The following is a 17,750-nucleotide window of genomic DNA, read 5'->3' as shown; positions in this document are numbered from 1 at the left end:
AATGGTTGGATCTATGGCAAGCAAGTTCTGTATTGAATTAAAACACTTATCATTCTACTACAGGAATTTGTGATCATTTCATTTTCTAACAGCACAAAGTATAGCCATGAAGGGAATGCGGATAATTCCTACACTATGTACTATCAACATGGGATGGATCTCTGGAATTCTTTGATAATAGGCTGCTCAGCTGAAAGCTGCTCCATACTGCTTCCTATTCAGTAAACTGTAAACAAGAAAACCTTTTTATCATGTTTAATCAACATAGTATAATAGTTAAGACCTATTTAAATGTGGTGAACAGTCATTCAAGTAGGCTCTTGGATGAAACATTAGCACACAACAAATCACATGGTTCTGTCTTCAAACCATAAGAAGCAGTGAAGGATGGTATAACATAATGGACAATGAACATTTTTTCAGGACAAATAATAGCCAGTGCCAGATGCTAGGAAACAATTTGGAACTCAGATTCTTCTTCACTCGAACAACTTCTGATCCTACCAGCAGACTCTCTTGCTGCGTACTAATGTAAGCCATCGCGTCATCCATCTCGGCTATCATCAATAATATGTAATTTGAGTGAGATCTGTAAAACTTATACCCCCGCTCAGGTGATCATAATGAAGACTTATTTAACATGGATTATCAAGATCACTAAAAGAATTTCCGTAGGGCAACTGTGTCCAACTCTATTTTTTAATGTGTCAAACACAATTAATTTCCCTTCTGACACATCTTCATGAATTGATATCATTAGCTTGAGGACGACAACCATAGTCTGGTGCTTAAAGGTGTGTTTGTACTTTACACTCTGTCTCCCAGCAGTAGAACTCTCTGAGAGAGAACTTAATACTTTCAGGAAGAAACTCTCTAATGGAGAAGTTAACAGCAAAAGAAACAAAAATAGGAGCAGAAAAAAAAAATTTGAATTGTTTGAGCTTAAATAAAACCTGTGTTAAGAACTCAAAGCAGATAATGCATTTGCTCTCTGAAAATGGCTCAATAATTTTTCACGTATGTTCATGCAATGTAATTTTGTTCCGGTATACATTTCCTCTCCTGAAAAATATCCTATATCAGAACAACTAATTACAAAACTGTGTTCCACTAAAACAAAGTACATATATCATCTTCTAGCCAAGCGGGAGGTTATATCCACAAATAAATCCTCACTGCAAGGAATTGTTAGACCACCGGTTGGATGACTGAACCCAAATTCTTCTTCAGCTTGGCAGAGCAAATCTTGAAATGCTGGATGGTTTAAGTATGATATTGGAATAACGAAGCGTTTCTTTTTGCTCTCTCCAACATAAACAGCAAAGTGGCCCTTTGGAACTTCAGTTCCTGATGAAATTGATCTTCTTTCAGCTGACAAAGATCGTCTAAGAATTTGACGGATGGCCATGGTTGTATCAAAGTAAATCTGGCTGAGGCCAAAATAGAATTCTCTGGAAAGTTTTGTGAAACAAGTGAAAACTGAGAAAGCTAAAGCTTTTTGAGGAGTTGTTGTTGGTTGTAACTCAGGGAGCTGTTGTATATATAGGCGAACATAGAAGTGTTGTATCCTCCACAAATTTAGATTGAGTAGTGGATGTAGCAGGTGGATATGTATTATGTGGAGGAAGCTTGAGAAACATAAGCCCATGAGGACTCACATGGAATTGTTTTCCAATCATTGTACAGCTTTTAAGCAACAAGATGAAGAACTTGTGGGATTGACTTATACTGTTCCCGGCCAACTCCGAAAACATAACACTAAAAAGACCCCACTGAAACAAATTGGATAACAAAATGTAAAGCCTCCTTTTACCTGAAAGATCATGAGTTCACTCAATTTCCTGTATCTTCTAGTCAAGATCATCAGCATACATCAAATCTGTAAGACACGATTAATTGCATTGTGAATCCCCCAAACTTTATCCACTAGTCTGCTAATCCTTATTGTCTTGTGGTTTTGAAACAAAACATGAGTCTGGTTTTCAGCTCATCAGAAGAAGTGTTTTATCACGGGAAAAAAGGAATGATGGGGTTGGACAGGTCATGTGATTATGCTTCTTCGCATATAGAGTTAAAGTCCATTTAGTATAATAGAAGGATTATTGACTTGAAAATTTTTCTGTGAGGTGATAACGCCACCTGAACTATAAGCTGATTTTTGGTGTTATGGAAAGTTCAGCACCCCTGAGGAGGTTCACTGTCAATATCTAATGTCCTTCACTCGAACTTGTAAACTATATGAAAAAGGCATATTAAGCCAAAAGATAAATAATCAGTCACTTTCAGAAAGTTACTCATTCTTGTGAACAAGCAGAAGGGACACTTTCAATATCATTAGGGAAAGAAGTCTACAAATGCAGAGTTAATGGGAATTTCTTCTGTTGCATGTCTGATATTTCCTAGATGGGACCCTCAAAATAACCGGGAAGTTCAGTATACTTTCACTAATAGAAGTTAATCTTTGATTTGTATAAATAAATATCATGTTGAAAACGCATCTATTTATGACAGAAGTCAGATCAGTTTGCCCAAAGCAAGCGGAATATAACCCCTGAATCATTAAAAAACTGCTGTAGTAAATTATTAGAAATTAATGTGTAAAAGAATGTCATGAGTTACATCTTTTTTTACAAGTAGTATTTCCTCCTGGGGATATATTATTTCCCTCCCGAAGATCCTCTTTGAAATATACACCATTCTTCCTTACAAAACTGTGTTCTACAAACATATGCTACTCTCAACTCTCATGGTCAACTCAACTGAGAGGTGAGATCAACGAAGAATTCCTCACTGCAGGGGATCGTAAGGGCACCCGTTGGATGATCAAACCCAAATTCTTCCTCAGCTTGGTTCAGCAATTGTTGAAATGATGGGTGGTTTAAGAATGATATTGGAACAACAAATCTCTTCTTTTCACTTTCTCCAACATAAACTGCAAAGCATCCCTTAGGAATATGGTTTCCAGCCAATGAAGACCATTGACGAAGTAACTTGGCATGAGTAATACGAGGCAGGCGGATAGCCATTTTTTGCCTTTTTGAACAAGAGAAGCTGTTGGGCAGATAGGAAAGTTACTGCTGAAACTATTGAAGGCTAGATAGCTGGAAGGAACATGCCTTGGCTAGCTGCTACATAGGTTTATATATAGATGAAGGCCATAACTTCGTAGCCAAGAGAGAATTCAAACAGGGACCATACGGCCGGGAGAAAGCAATGGCAAACAAGACATCACATGGAGTTGTCTTCCAGACATCTAATACAACTGGAAGTGCCCTACATATCATATAAGCAGAGATGACCTCAGCATTTAAGACAATGTTGCCCTACATATCACATAAGCAGAGATGTCCTGATGGCAGGGGCCTGTTAGGGCCTCCACACAAGGTAGGGTCTTATGATCTTCAACAAATTTGCAAGTCAAAAAGCTTGGTAATGAGTAGGAAAGCAAAACCATGTGATCTCTCATGCTATTGTTCATTAGTTTCACTTTGGAGAAATGATTCTAAGTGTCTGGATGTCACCTTAGTAAAAGAGCAGATGGGGTGAAGATGTACCGGTCTACATTCTAGCATCCTTTGATAATTTGAATTATCTACAGTGTTATATTAATGAGAGTGGGGAATAGAGTCTTTGAATGCCCACACAGTTGGTTTTTCACTTTAAGCAAAAAATAGGAAAAAATTATTAAAGATTGAATGACAAAGGCATATGATTCCTTATGTACTGATGCGACTCTCTGGCCCCTAATCTGATACTTCTTCCCCATAAAGCTTGAGATTGAAGATGCCAGATATATGATCACTTATATATACTCAAACTTCAGCTGTATCTGATCACCCAACAAGAGTAAGTCTCGGCAAAGGCAAACTCAATCTGATCAGTTTCAGTTATTGTTTTCTCTTACCCTCTTGAGGAACTATCTATTCTTGAACCATGGCCATCCATATGCCACGAATCATCCACGCTAAGAGAATTACTCAACAGTCAGTAAATGTACCACAGGGATATCTTGCTGTTTATATTGGGGATGACAAGAAGAGGTTTGTTGTTCCAGTTAGTTATCTGAACCATCCTTCATTCCAACACTTGCTAAACCAAGCTGAAGAAGAATTTTGGTTTCACCAGCCAACTGGAGGCCTCACACTTCCCTGCACAGAGGATGTCTTCGTTGATCTTGCCTCACACCTTGAACAGAATTTGAGATTGAACCTCTAATCTTTGTATAGTACAATTTTGTAGAGAGACTCATTTAGTACTTCCTTTTCTCTGTGCACATAGAGACAACACTGGAGAAAATTTACTGTCCTGATGTTAGAAATCTTATTATGAGAAGTCAACAGATTCCTGTTACAGTAACTTCAAGAGAGAAAGCTGCAGATAGAATCAAAATTAACTTTAGCATTGTATTCCACGGAGCTGCATACTTTCTTTACCAGATAATGCTTTAATCTTTAATTGAGATCCTTGATAGTCGCTTTTTACCATGCTTAATCAACAGAATGTAGTTATAACATCTGGTGAAGTGTCATTCAAGTGGGCTCTAAGATGAAATTAGCCATAAAGAATCACATGATTCTGTCTTCTAACTATCAGAAGTAGTAAAGGATGGTATAGAAGAATGAACAATGAACATTTTATCAGGACAAACAAAACTCTACCATTTCCTCTGGCACTTAGCCAGCACAGACCACCCTGATGCTAGAAAATAATTTGACAACTCAGATACTTCTTCACTCAAAAAACTTCTGATTCGATGAGCACAACGTTTCGGCTAGTTGCAAGTATATGTGTCTTTTGAAAAGATCTGTAGAAATTGTTCCCATTTCAGGGTGATCAAAATCAAGTTCTTGTATAACATGGATTGTCAAAATCTAGGAACAAAAAGAAGGATATATTCTATACGACAAGGAGATCTAAATCTTTTTCTGGTTTTATGAACACAATAAATGTCCCTTCCGGCACATCTATTCATGAGTTGCTAGAGGAGAAATTAACAGCAAAAGGAAACAAAACTGAGAACTTAAAGATTTAAATTCTTGAGTTTAAAATGAATTATGGTAGCAACTTAAAGTAGACAATGCTTTTTATCTGAAAATGGCCCATAATCATCTATATTCATGCACTGTAATTTCATCCAGGGATACAATTCCTTTCCTGACAGATATCCTCTATATCACCAACTAATTTACAAAACTGGTTTCCTCTAACACATGCTATGTGCATCATCTTCTGCCCAAACTAGAGGTTATATCTACGAATAAATCCTCACTGCAAGGAATGGTTAGGCCACCCATCGGATGATGGAACCCGAATTCTTCTTCAGCTTGACATAGCAAATCTTGAAATGAGGGGTGGTTTAAGTATGACATTGGAATAACGAAGCGTTTCTTTTCACTCTCTCCAACATACACAGCAAAATGCCCCTTCGGAACTTGAGTTCCTGATGAACTTGATCTTCTTTCGGTTGATAGAGATCGTCTAAGCATTTGACGAATGGCCATGATTGTATCAGAGTAAATCTTGCTGGGCTGAAATAAAAATTTTTGAGGAAAGTTCCTTAGAGAAGATTTAAAGCTGAGAAAGCTAAACGTCTTAGAAGAGTTGTTACTGGTTGTAACACAAAATGTGTTGTATAAATAGGTGAACATAGAAATGTTGTGTCACCAGAAATTTGGATTGAGAAGTGGATATGTGGTAGCCGGTCAAGCTTGAGAAACATAAGCACATGAGGAATCACATGGATTTGTCTTTGATCACTACGCAGATTCTAAAGTCAACAAATAAAGGATTTGTGGGATTGACAATATTGACCCCTGGCAACTTTAGAATCATAACCCAAAAGGGACCCCACTGAGATCAATTGGATAACCAAATCTGATGATTCCTTTTAGCTAAAAGATCTCAAGTTTATTTGATCTCCTTTGTTTTCTAATCAAGATACATCAGTATATGTCAAACTCATACAGACATGATTAATTGCAATGTCGATCCACCAACATTATCTACAGGTCTGCTAATCCATATAGTCATGTTGGTTTGGGTTTTCCACTGATCAAACATAAAGGTCCACCTAAATGTGTTCAAGCTATACAGCATTTCTGCCCTGCAGCTTCTGTAAATTCATTGCCCTTCATCCAAACTTGTCAGTTACAGGGAAAAGCCATATTGAGTGAACACTTCATAAAATCTCTCATTTTGTACAAAGTTACTCGTACTTGTACACAAGCAGGAGGGACACTCTTAGTATCATATACTGGAGAAGATAAGAGTCTAAACTACAATGTTATATAGAATGGAAACTCTTGAATTTAATTTCCTTTCTTGCATTTTCGTTATTTCCCAGATGGAATCCTCAAAATGTTAGTAGCATCAGTATAATTCCATTAAATAGATATATCATCATATCTTCCTGTGGCAGGCCATTCCGGAAAGAAATAAAAGACTCTGTCTTATGTCAAAGCAGTCTACCATAATTTATTACTTTTATTAACAGTCATATCAGTTCAACCTAATAGCAAGCACAATGTAACCCCTAAAAACCAGAAAGAACTTAAGCAAGAAAAGTAAGTTTGAACCTTTTCCTTTTACAAGGGAAGATTGTTCTCGTGGGAAGCATTATTTCCCTCCAGAAGATGCTCTACTAAGGTGTACAAAATTCTTCCTACAATTACTGTGTTCTACAAATGTACACTAATCTCGAATCTTAAAATCTACTCAACCGAGAGGTGAGATCAATAAAAAATTCCTCACTGCTGGGAATGGAAGGGCACCCATTGGATGACCAAACCCAAATTCTTCCTCAGCTTGGTTCAGCAATTGATGCAATGATGGTTGGCTTAAAAATGATATTGGATCAACAAATCGCTTCTTTTCACTTTCTCCAACATAAACTGCAAAGCATCCTTTAGGAATATGGTTATCAGCCAATGAAGACCGTCGAAAAAGTAATTTGCCATTAGTGATACGAGGCAGATGGATTGCCATTTCCTTTTTCTGAACAAGAGAGACTGTGAAGTTAGGAAAATAACAGCTGAAGGATTAGATAGCTGTAAGGGACATGTCTTGACTACCTGTACATAAGTCTACATATAGATGAACAGCCACCACTTTTATAATCTGTTGTGAAGACAAAAATTTAAATAGGAGCCATATTGCCAAGAAAAACACTAGCAAATGAGAGATCACATTCAGTTGTCTTCGTACATCTGGTACAACTTGAAGTATAACCTACCAACTATATGTTGAACTCAGCATTTAAGATAATGTGCGCTACATATGATATAACCAGAGATAGTCTAATGACAGGCCTGTTAGGGTCTCCATACACAGCAGGGTCTTATGATCTTCTACCTGATAACAAAATGTTTCTTCTAAGTTCACAAGTTGGTTAGTATCCTCTGACCTTCCTAATTCAGATCTACGGCACACATGAATGAAACCTCTCGCTTCGGCCTGTTCTAACAGTCTGCTATCCCCACTAATATAAGTCACGAAGAATTCAATATAGATAATCTTAGTAGTGAGAAAAATGTAAAAATGTAAACCCATCAGAAGTAGATACAGCACAGTATGGAAGGAGTAGATGATTGTTGTTGCTTGCAGCTACTGCGACCCAAATGGTTTGACCTATCGGCCATCGACAGGTTACTGTTTTTCCCTTACCTCCCTGGATCGATCGACCAACATATTGTCCTTTTTGACTGTCATTAATATGTCGATTTATATTACTTTGTTGGACCAATTCAAATCTGAAATACTAAAACTAATCTTCATCTCGACAAACGTTCAGTTCCTAAAACCTGTTGTGGATTTCATCCGAAACAACACTAACATCCAAATAAAGGTACAAGGGGTAAACCAAACGAACTTCATGAAATTGAGATTATATTGAATATACGGACAATGCAAACCTTGTATCACCTAGGGGTTGGAGGACATCTCAGGCTACATAGTCCGCAGAAAAATACAAATGATTCCAAGTCAAGCAAAATGTGGAACGGTAATAAAAGAATGTAAGGGCTCAATTCCCACATCATCATTCCACTCCACGTCCGCATCTTTCACAGTCCATCGAGTTCAGTGCCAGAAGATTACATACAGATTAGATTAGAGATTTTAGTGCAGTTTCCACAATTAAAATACAAAACGTATAAAGATTGCTAAAATCAGATTGTTCAAAATCACATATTACAACAAAATTGTAGCCAACCATAAATGATTGCTAATGCCAGCCATACAAGATTAATATTCCAAGACTACAGCACACAGAAAGCACCTTATACATTATAACTGTAGGACTAGTAGCACATCTATGCAGATTTCTTGGCTTCATCGATCTTTTTCTTCCGCTCTTTCAGACGAAGTACATGTGCCCGTTTCCTCTCTTTGCCAATCTGGATAGGAAACCAACATATATAAGTGACGCAAAATCAGAGAATTTAGATATAGGTGCATGAACACGTGCACAAGATCATATGCATTACAAATTTCTTAGGTTAAATTCAGATATCCCCTGTTAAACAGATTTGACATCAGATACCATGAACAATAACAATCAAGAACATACACAGTACCCAAACCAATTGCAAGAGAAATTCAGTAAAGAGGTGCTGACAATAATTGCATCTTCACAGATAAAGAATATAGTGATATCTAGCAGATGCATAGTTGCTAAAAACAAGTAAATGAAGCAAAAAGCTTACCACTTTTCTTTAAACAATATCAATTAACGACAAAAAAAAGGCCATGCGTTTAATCAAAACAAGCAAAAACACAGCAATAAGAGATATAAAATGATTGAAATTCTTACCTCCATTGCTTCTAGGAGCTTCCTCTTCTTGCGTGGCATTACAACCTTCGACATATTGGCAGCATCCTCAGCAAGTTGCTGCAAATCAGGCGCAGTGTCTCCTTCAGCATCCCTGCCCTCAATGTCAGTAGAGGGAGCAGAATACTCAGCACCTTGAAGCTCTAGTTTCAATTCTTCATGATATTGTTTTTCCAACATTGACATCTAAAAATCCACAGAACATGTCAGAATACATCAGCAGCAAGGAATCATAAGCTAATAATAAAATGGATAATTTAATAGTAACATTTCTCACAGTATAACTCACTACAAAGAGCAGCGGGGTGGAAGAAATGTGCATTCAATGATTTCCCAAATTTAATTGACATGTTTTTTGAAGAGGGGTGGAAGAAATGTACATTTCTCATAGGATAACTGAAAGGATACACCAAAAATCCATTTCATTGATGACATGTTATTTTTTTCTTATTGGATGGAGCCCAATGGGTGCGAATTAGAACAGTATTATACTGCATCATGTTCCAGTTAAGGATCAAACAAATTCTAATAGCCATTTTGGGCATTCATGAGTTATCATCTTCACATAACAAATACTAAGAGAGATGAGTAAACCAGCATTCCACAGAAAACATATCATACACCACAATCAATTAACAATTAGCTCATACTCATCAAATCTATACCTTCTGTTTTCTCTTAGCAGCTTCAATAGCTTCTGCCCGATCAATAATACCTAGTAAATTCTGAGGATCATCTAAATCTTCTTTTCCCATGCCGGGCAACGGTAAGACTTCTTTTCTTTCAGCAGCCTTCAGTCGTTCAATAGCTTCTGCATACTCGGGTATATGACCTTCTGCTTCATTATCAACAAATGGAGACAAATGCGGTGGAGGAATACTGTCAAAATGGAAAGTTTGGAAGTGTTAAAAACTTCTTATTATAATAAGTGCGGCAAGCATGCTAAAGAAAACGGGATAAATATCACTGGTAGAACAAAGAAAGATGTGTTTTGTCCAACTGAAGGACGTAAGTAGCAAATACAAGTTATAGAAGTCAGCCAAAAAGGGAGCACACCAACTCAATTGTACACACAATGTCTCACTCAAATGGGGCAGTACAACTCTGGTATCTCCAGCAAGTAGGTCTTTATGATGTAAGTGCCACACAGAAAATTAAAACCTAGCTATGGCCCAATATATCTTCTTGTTCTGACATGGAACTGATGTACATTATCTCTTTTCATTCTCACAGACATTCCACACTGGTAACAGTCAGATAATTGATCTGCCATACACGGTCATATAAACCAGCTCCTTGGGGTATAAATTTCGGAAGCATACAGACAAGTACAACCGCCACACATAGAGGGCTCAATAATCAAACAATTCAGCATGTGTATCCCTGCGCTAATATAGTTCATGTACAAGAAGCATAATATTCAGAAAGAGAATTTGGAACCAAAGGGCAACTAAGTTAACAATGTCAAAATTTGTCACACAAAAAATCCTGATAAATAAGTTGAAGCAAGCTGATCGTACAGAACCCAAAAAAGTTCTAGATGAAATTGTTCTGCAACTTACCATCCCACCATATATTTTTCAGTCGGCAATATAATGCGCGCATTCACACAATCATAGACCCACTGCGGCTGGACATATTCTCTGGTGAGGAACTTGCGACCTTGTGCTGGCCTATCAACAACCTGCACAAATATGCAAGTAAACCTGAAAACATAATTATCAAAGCTTCTGTAGCAAAAACAGCTAAATGAAACATTTCTGCCGAGCAACCATCACACTTGGAGTCCCTTGATAAGTTGCCATACTATGAGATGCAGAGCAAATGAGTCTGTAAAACTCAATTCAAGACATTCCAGATTCGATACGATTAGATGAAATTAACAACTTCGCATATCCGGTCGATCGTTCTATATTTCACAATTCAAAGAAATATTAATACCAGATCTAGCTAGGTGCTCGGGCACATAGGCATTGGGGGGCAGAGCGAGACAAGAAGAGGGAAAAGGAAGGACATGGAGATAAAGAGGCAGAAAATAAAAGTGTATTTGCACATCCTTAAAGCATCTGAATGGCAGACCTGATGAGTGATGCTCTGGTCAGACTCCTCAAATGGTGCTCCTTCACCTTCCCAAGAAACAATGCCACCAAAAGCAGGGATGATAAACAGCAATGACTCTCTAGGAACCTGAACAATAAAGAATTGAACCAGCAGAAATGTCACTAAACAGAAGAGAAAGCAGTGGGGAGTAGCTAAGGGGAAAAGTGATATTACCAGGAGAGATAGCAATCTCATTTTTAAAAAATGAGAGAGAGAGAGAGGGAAAGTGAGATAGAGACACTGAAAACATGTCAATTATACTACCAAGAAAAATAAAACACAAAGAGGAAAAGGGGAGCGCATATATAAACAGAAAATGACTCCTCAATGGAACCACATAATTAGAGATTCTGTCTGAAGCATAATTGCTAAATCAGCACGAATTCAGGGATTACAGTATACTATAACAAGAAGTTATAGCACCTCACCTCACGACTCAAGAAGAATTTCATGTTCTTGAATAGATTTTTACATTCCCTTGTTTCTACATCTTCCTCATCCTCGCTAGCAGCATCTTCAACAAGGTGCATCAGAGCACCAGGTTCATTAGAAGGAAGTTGCTGCTGAAGTTGGGCGAGCCTCAGTTCAGCCTCATCAAGCTCTGCACCCTCCTTCTGGTCCTCAACTTGCTCAGACCCAGTTGAAGTAATGGCTTTTGTCTTCATTGAGGAACTTTGAGCATTGGCATCAAAGTATCTAGACAAGGCATAAAGATCTGCAAAGTTCCAACAATATCATAAGTGCTGCTTTTGCTTATTTCCATATTTTTTTACAACATGAACTCAGCTATAAGTTTCCTGTAATCTGCAATGTGATAGGAAAACAAAATATAATGCAACTCTAAATAAGCTAGAAGATAAAGGATAAAAACATACCTGCAGCCAGAGCTTCCAGCCGTGGATCAAGAATGGGTGGGTACTTCACATTTATTGAATGATAAAGTTTGAAATTAACAAATGCAAGAAGAGTCTGCAAACAGAAAACACGGCAATGAATCTTACCACAGAAATGCAGAACACAGGCCAGATTACTTAACAATCACCTAATTGTGAGAGAAGCAATTAATTGACAATTGGACTCTCAAACAAATTTTGGTCCAAACCACCAAAGGCCACAAGTAAGGGAGTGGAGGAGAATCTTTAAATCCAAGAAACATCAAACAATGGACTTAAGAGCAATATTCATTGGAACTGAGACAATTTAGTTCTCCCCCAAATTTGCTTTCAAAAATAGAAGTTAACATTGGTCTTGCAGGCACATAAAAACCTCAGGCATGCAAGGGGTAAAAGAAAACAGTAACCACATAACAAATGCAATTAATCCAACCTCATAAAATTCCAAAAATGTTAGCAAGACTCTGTAATCAACTTCAGGAAGCACTTGTTGCAATGCATGTGGAGTTAACCAAGTAATCTTTTGCCCCTCAACTTCTGCCTGTATAGATAAGATAAACAACCAATAAGATTAGGAGCCAACCTTAACACAGGCAATATATAGAAATTTATATATCACATATCATACACACTTGGTAGTATATTCCTTTCACGGAAATGAATGTCTTCCGTAGTTTATGGGTGCGAGAAATATAGGCCTGCCACTCATGACTCAACCTAGAAGCACCAAGGAAGCAAAACATACAAAGATCAGAGGTCCACACCACAACACACAAATATCATAAAATTCATGATGAAGAGCAGTAACCTTCTGCAATTATGGACACGGTCCACAGGAATCTTTTCTCCATCTACAGCCCTATCCACAGCAGGCAATGCAGCAAAAAGGTGTACCATACTAAGACAATCATCAAGATCCCTCAGTGCATCAATGAATTTAGGGTACCTATACGCCGCAAAAGTCGAATTAAGCAAAGAGCACAAGACAACATCCCATGATACCAATACCGAGAAACCATGAAATAACTACTAACTCCACTCTACCTCTCCTTAATAAGCCTGTCAAGAGTGTAAGTAGGCTTCCGTGTCAACAACCGTTCGGCGAGATCCCTGTTTTTCTTTGACATGGCTTTCTTGACCTTCTTCTCATAAGCGCGTATGTCTCTCAGTTTCTCTAGCAAGGGATCGTGTCTGAGGAACATGATATCTTTCATATGATAATAGGAATGGTGATTTCCCTTCACCTTTTTCTTTGGTTCCCGAGGGAAAACACCTTTGAGGATGCATAGTTTCCTGGAATGTGTTAAACTCAAATAAAATCACCGCAACTTCACTGCATCAAAATTGAATGCAAAATTACTTAAAACAAACAAACCACGACGAAATAGTACAAACCTGAAGACTGGAAGGCTAACTTGGAGGTTCTTCACAGCTTGGGACCTCGTAACGTACTTCGCCGCATTTCCTTCCTTTTTCTTCCCCTGAGAACAAATTGACAAACAACAAAAATCAACTTATCCCGTGCGCCAAGTTTCAGTATAGTTTCTGTTCCCCAGGTGGTCCAAAGTGAAATTGGAACTTACGGGTGGCCTATAGTGCTTCGGCATGGCGAGAAGGCGGCGGCGAGTGGTGGCGGAGGAGTTGCAGTGAGAAGAGGAATAGAATAAGTGGGAGGAAGAAGGCGAGGGTTTTACAAATTTATAGATTTGGGTTGGGCCTGGAGAGTCTAAATTAGAATTCCCTAACTAGGGTTTGAAGCCTGGACCCAAGCTAATGATTCAATACCTCTCAATTTTGGGTCTGGGCCTTCTGGGCTGGAATATGACTTTACAGATTTGGGTTGGGCCTAAGAGGTCCAAAATTACAATGCCTTTATTGGGGTTTGTAGTGTGAACCCAACATATGATCTGACTCCCTCAATCTTGGGCATAGGCCCATTTTAGCTGGAAAGGGTTAAAGCCCTGGTCCAAAAATTGCACCCAGTCTTAATTTTGACATGATACTAATGTATGAAATGTACTAGTTAGTAATTGTATTTTTGGGGGAAAAAATTATAAATTAATTACATTTTAAACTATAAAAATAGAAAACAATGATAAACAATAAAAAAACTTAAAATTAAATAATGAACATAAAAATAAATTTGAATTATTTGACTAACTAAATTTATCAAGAAAAATTGAGTGAATCTTTTTGGATAAAGATAATCAATATTACACTTATATAAATTTAAATAGAAAATAATCTTTTAAGTGGCCAAAAAAAAATTTTAAGCATTATTTGATATCTTTTGGATAAAAATAAATAATCATATACTTATTTGAATGTTAAAATTAAAAAGTACTTTGTTACATGGTAAAATAAAATTCACAAAGGCTATCGAAGTAACGCCATATCTATCCAAGTATGAGCAGATATGGTGCTTACTCGGATAGTTTTATATTTACTAGCTATCGATGCATGCAGTTCCCGCGAGTATATAAAAAGAATTTTGGTGTGGAATGATAAGAAAATAGAAATTTGTAAAAGAATCAATTATAATTATAAATTGTAATTAATGTAGAAAAGTAAGGTGAGAGCAATGGGTAGTTAATAGAAAATATATATATACATATAACTCTGAGATTATTAAAAAGGTATTAAAATTACTAATTTGATCACATTTTTTAAAGGGAAGAAACAAAATAAAGAGTAAATTTGAGTATTCAAAAATTAGTACGACAAAAGATTTTATGTTATAATTGAATAGATGATTAATATTTAGAGAGAGATGAATATATTAATTATATAATTTATTTTCAAGAGAAAATACATCTTTTTTGTATTATATTTATTGCATACCAAGTAATGGGTGATTTTATAATCACAAGTTGGAAAGAAAAGAAGTCCTCCTCCAAAACCCTAATTATGCATTGCAGAAGACAATTGTGCTACTTGGCAGCCCTTGTCATCAGTATTCAGTCTTGATATCATACATATTCCCCCACCAGCTTTTGCTTTCCACAAAAAACACCACAAAAACCCCTTAGTTCAATGCATCAATAAAGGTGAAATATATGGCCCCTTTTTCCCTTCTCATCACCAAGAAAAGCATATATCTTTTGTATCAACTATTAATTAGGATATACATATGTATATATATTCCAAGTTGCAATTTCTCATTGTTGGTTCCCTAATGTGGTAGGGCAGACTGTCCTCCAAATGCCACAGATTAGTCAAAAATCCATGTGATTCTTCCCCAATTATTTCACCTGATATGTCTCCCACATCTCCCCATATCCTTAATCTATTTGCATGCTCCTATATATACTTCACTTTTAAATCATTATTTCCAACACAAGCTATCTTACAAAAGACTAACACTCCATACATACACTCAACTCCCTCCAGTTCTTCTCTTCTGAAGATGGGATTCAGTTTAGGTGGAATAGCTCAGACCAAAGAGAAACTCCGAAGAACACTTTCGCCTAGAAAAGCAAACGTATCGACGTACAATGACGTCCCAAAAGGCCATTTTCCAGTGTACGTCGGTGAGATGCACACAAGGTTTGTGATTCCCATATGCTACTTGAACCACCCATTGTTCCAAGACTTGTTGCATTTGGCTGAGGAAGAGTTTGGATACAACCATCCAATGGGAGGCCTCACAATTCCCTGCCCTGAAGATTACTTCCTAAGCCTTACTTCTCAACTGAGTTCTTGTCGGACGGCACTTTCATTCTGATCAAGTTCATAACTCGGCCCCATTGATTTGGAAACCTGAACTGAGATGACTGAACTAGGATGCTAAGTTTTGTAATCCAGAATAGATTCATATTCTTTCTTGCAGATTGCTTCTGCTTGTAGCCTGTAAATCTTACCAATGAATATAACCTTTCAGTAACATTTTGTCAAGCTGTTATTTTCTGCGGGGAAAACATTCAGTATCGTTTACTAGCAACTGCAAAATAGAAATAGAAACGCGTGCAGAAGTAAGAGAGGAAAATCAAAGCACAAGAACACACAGATTTTTACGTGAACACGATACAAACTGCTTTTTCATAACATATAACCATGAGTTGTTTTTTCCCAGATTTTTACTGCATGCTAAGACATCACGTAGGACGATCAAACAAACACACATAATGTTCACTGTGCAGTATAATTTATCAAACCATATCCTTATCTGGGAGGTGGTAGGAAGTAATTTTTTTTTATGATTGAGAAGACCAATCCATGTGATTCCTCATGTGCTTATGTTTCTTTTAGTTTCACAGTCCCACTTAGCCTGCTTTGCAACATATTTGTGGCTTACAGCCAACATATACTCACAAAGAGCTACCTCATCTTTCCATAGTGTTAGCTAATTCCATAGCTATTTATCCAAGACAAATTGGATTAACTGGTGTTGATTAAAGAGTGTGTGTGTATATATATATACAAAGCAGTTACTAAAGTTGGCTTTTCATTGAAAGCAACGCTTAATCCACATATTTAGCACCAAAAATACGTGAGAACTATTTGCATGGAGTATATACAGGTCACAGTTTTGTGTTCTACGTATAAATGTTTAAAGAGCATTTGGAATAGTGCAAGTGAAGAATGAAGACAACGGCACATGATAAATCACATGGTTCTGCTTTCCAACTCATCACCAAGAATTTAAGACTTGTATGTTTGTTCAAGTGCAGAAGGCCCTACCACTTAGCACAACAAACAGCAGAATTTCCCCTTGAAATTGTGGTGATAAGGAACGACAGAAAAGCCTCTCGTCGACATATAGGGACCAAGAACCACCTAAAACATTTGAATATCTCCATATGTACTTGTATGAGCCAATGAATTATCCATTAGACCTCTAGAAAGCTTCGTCCTGCAGATAACAGAATGTTGTAAATCGAGAGTTAGATCATATTTATATAATTTCAAGCAGTAGGCTTTGGGAAAATTCTGATCTTGGGACTTACTCAAATTTCAAATCTTTCTAATATAACAATTAAAACACAAGAATTTAGTTTGTTTTAAGGATATTACATGTTGTTCATTGATGTTTCTGTTCATATTCCTGGTCAAATTATTCAAAAACCAAAGTACAGTCTCCGTAATAATTGGTTGACAAGGAAAGTAGTTGATGAATTTCTTTGAAGCTGATATGTCGCATTAAGTATATCAGAATGTCATCTCCCCCCAACGAGTACATACATTTCTTGGATTAGAATATGGGATCCCCATAAGGGTTGACTTCATACAACTATATATATATATATACACACTTAGTATTTTCAAGAACTTCAAGTCTGAACTCAACAAACGTGTGAACGGTATGCTTGCACCATGGCCTAGCTGGTGCTGCAGAAAACCTCGACAGCAGGGGCCTGACTGACTCAATGATGGGCTATTCAATAGTTATATAGCATATTGTCTTCCAAAAAGGTTCATAAAATTTATGCTAAAGACTCGAGTTTTAGCCTTATCCTTCCACGCAAATGTCATTTTATCTATCTGATCTACTTATATGACAAGTTGATGGACATGACGAACGAGTTTCCATCCCCTTGCTGCTAAGCCTTAACTGATCAGGTGGTGTTGTGTAACAAGAAGGAAACATGGAAAAACAAGACGCTCGATGAATCAATTATTAAGTAATATATTTGTTTTCTGGATAAGATGTCTTCAATATTGAATAAGTGTCCCATAACTAGTTTCATATTTGTTATGTTCTAATTCTTGTCTGTTTGAACACATTGCCTAGCATGAGAAAAAGGGCATTGTAGTGACATCGTTTCTATCGACATAATTTTGGGATTTTGATCATTAGATGCTCAAAATTCTGAGATTAAGTACCTAACCAAGATCAAATTTTCGCAAAATATGAACCTAAATAAGATCTTCCCAAGATTACTGGACCAAATATTAGTCACTGGAAGATCCAATAAACCACAGCTAAAATC

General features: G+C 37.0%; 5 protein-coding genes and 1 pseudogene across 5 annotated transcripts; 2 read left to right on the top strand and 4 right to left on the bottom strand.

Moving 5' to 3' along the window:
- Positions 1-998: 998 nt before the first annotated feature.
- LOC105169727 (auxin-induced protein 10A5 pseudogene) lies at positions 999-2,054 on the bottom strand (annotated as a pseudogene).
- A 505-nt stretch (positions 2,055-2,559) lies between these two features.
- Positions 2,560-3,026, bottom strand: LOC105169728 (auxin-responsive protein SAUR24). Its single transcript, XM_011090222.3, has one exon. The coding sequence runs from the start codon at positions 3,024-3,026 to the stop codon at positions 2,751-2,753; it is 276 nt and encodes a 91-aa protein (XP_011088524.1). The 3' UTR covers positions 2,560-2,750.
- Positions 3,027-3,660: 634 nt separating this feature from the next.
- LOC105169729 (auxin-induced protein 15A-like) lies at positions 3,661-4,464 on the top strand. The gene has a single exon (XM_011090224.3). It carries the CDS (start codon positions 3,934-3,936, stop codon positions 4,213-4,215), a length of 282 nt encoding a protein of 93 aa, XP_011088526.1. The 5' UTR covers positions 3,661-3,933; the 3' UTR covers positions 4,216-4,464.
- Positions 4,465-5,081: 617 nt separating this feature from the next.
- Positions 5,082-5,623, bottom strand: LOC105169725 (auxin-induced protein 15A). The gene has a single exon (XM_011090219.3). The coding sequence runs from the start codon at positions 5,499-5,501 to the stop codon at positions 5,223-5,225; it is 279 nt and encodes a 92-aa protein (XP_011088521.1). The 5' UTR covers positions 5,502-5,623; the 3' UTR covers positions 5,082-5,222.
- Positions 5,624-8,133: 2,510 nt separating this feature from the next.
- On the bottom strand, positions 8,134-13,525 carry LOC105169726 (pescadillo-like protein). Its single transcript, XM_011090220.3, has 13 exons — positions 13,404-13,525; positions 13,216-13,301; positions 12,865-13,113; positions 12,629-12,766; positions 12,453-12,537; positions 12,254-12,361; positions 11,803-11,896; positions 11,356-11,642; positions 10,907-11,014; positions 10,390-10,511; positions 9,493-9,706; positions 8,810-9,013; positions 8,134-8,393 (listed from the first exon to the last, which is right to left on the bottom strand). Exons 1-13 carry the CDS (start codon positions 13,425-13,427, stop codon positions 8,310-8,312), a joined length of 1,803 nt encoding a protein of 600 aa, XP_011088522.1. The 5' UTR covers positions 13,428-13,525; the 3' UTR covers positions 8,134-8,309.
- Positions 13,526-15,141: 1,616 nt separating this feature from the next.
- Positions 15,142-15,714, top strand: LOC105169724 (indole-3-acetic acid-induced protein ARG7-like). The gene has a single exon (XM_011090218.3). The coding sequence runs from the start codon at positions 15,227-15,229 to the stop codon at positions 15,542-15,544; it is 318 nt and encodes a 105-aa protein (XP_011088520.1). The 5' UTR covers positions 15,142-15,226; the 3' UTR covers positions 15,545-15,714.
- Positions 15,715-17,750: the final 2,036 nt, after the last annotated feature.

Source organism: Sesamum indicum, linkage group LG8 (assembly GCF_026168435.1).
Source record: "Sesamum indicum cultivar Baizhima isolate 11 linkage group LG8, ASM2616843v1, whole genome shotgun sequence".
In the NCBI taxonomy this organism is placed as follows: Eukaryota; Viridiplantae; Streptophyta; class Magnoliopsida; order Lamiales; family Pedaliaceae; genus Sesamum; species Sesamum indicum.
Note: the sequence above shows the minus strand (reverse complement) of the source record. Positions and strands in the feature narration are given on the sequence as shown.

What these genes read in the sequence shown, in the direction of transcription:
- LOC105169729 (XM_011090224.3), top strand. Translation starts at nt 3,934, where the DNA reads ATGGCCATCCATATGCCACGAATCATCCACGCTAAGAGAATTACTCAA.
- LOC105169725 (XM_011090219.3), bottom strand. Translation starts at nt 5,501, where the DNA reads ATGGCCATTCGTCAAATGCTTAGACGATCTCTATCAACCGAAAGAAGA.
- LOC105169724 (XM_011090218.3), top strand. Translation starts at nt 15,227, where the DNA reads ATGGGATTCAGTTTAGGTGGAATAGCTCAGACCAAAGAGAAACTCCGA.
- LOC105169728 (XM_011090222.3), bottom strand. Translation starts at nt 3,026, where the DNA reads ATGGCTATCCGCCTGCCTCGTATTACTCATGCCAAGTTACTTCGTCAA.
- LOC105169726 (XM_011090220.3), bottom strand. Translation starts at nt 13,427, where the DNA reads ATGCCGAAGCACTATAGGCCACCC. An exon ending in AATTCTTCTTGAGTCGTGAG is followed by an intron (nt 11,015 to 11,355) that starts GTGAGGTGCTAT and finishes TTTATTGTTCAG; the next exon opens with GTTCCTAGAGAGTCATTGCT. An exon ending in GAAAAATATATGGTGGGATG is followed by an intron (nt 9,707 to 10,389) that starts GTAAGTTGCAGA and finishes CCATTTTGACAG; the next exon opens with TATTCCTCCACCGCATTTGT.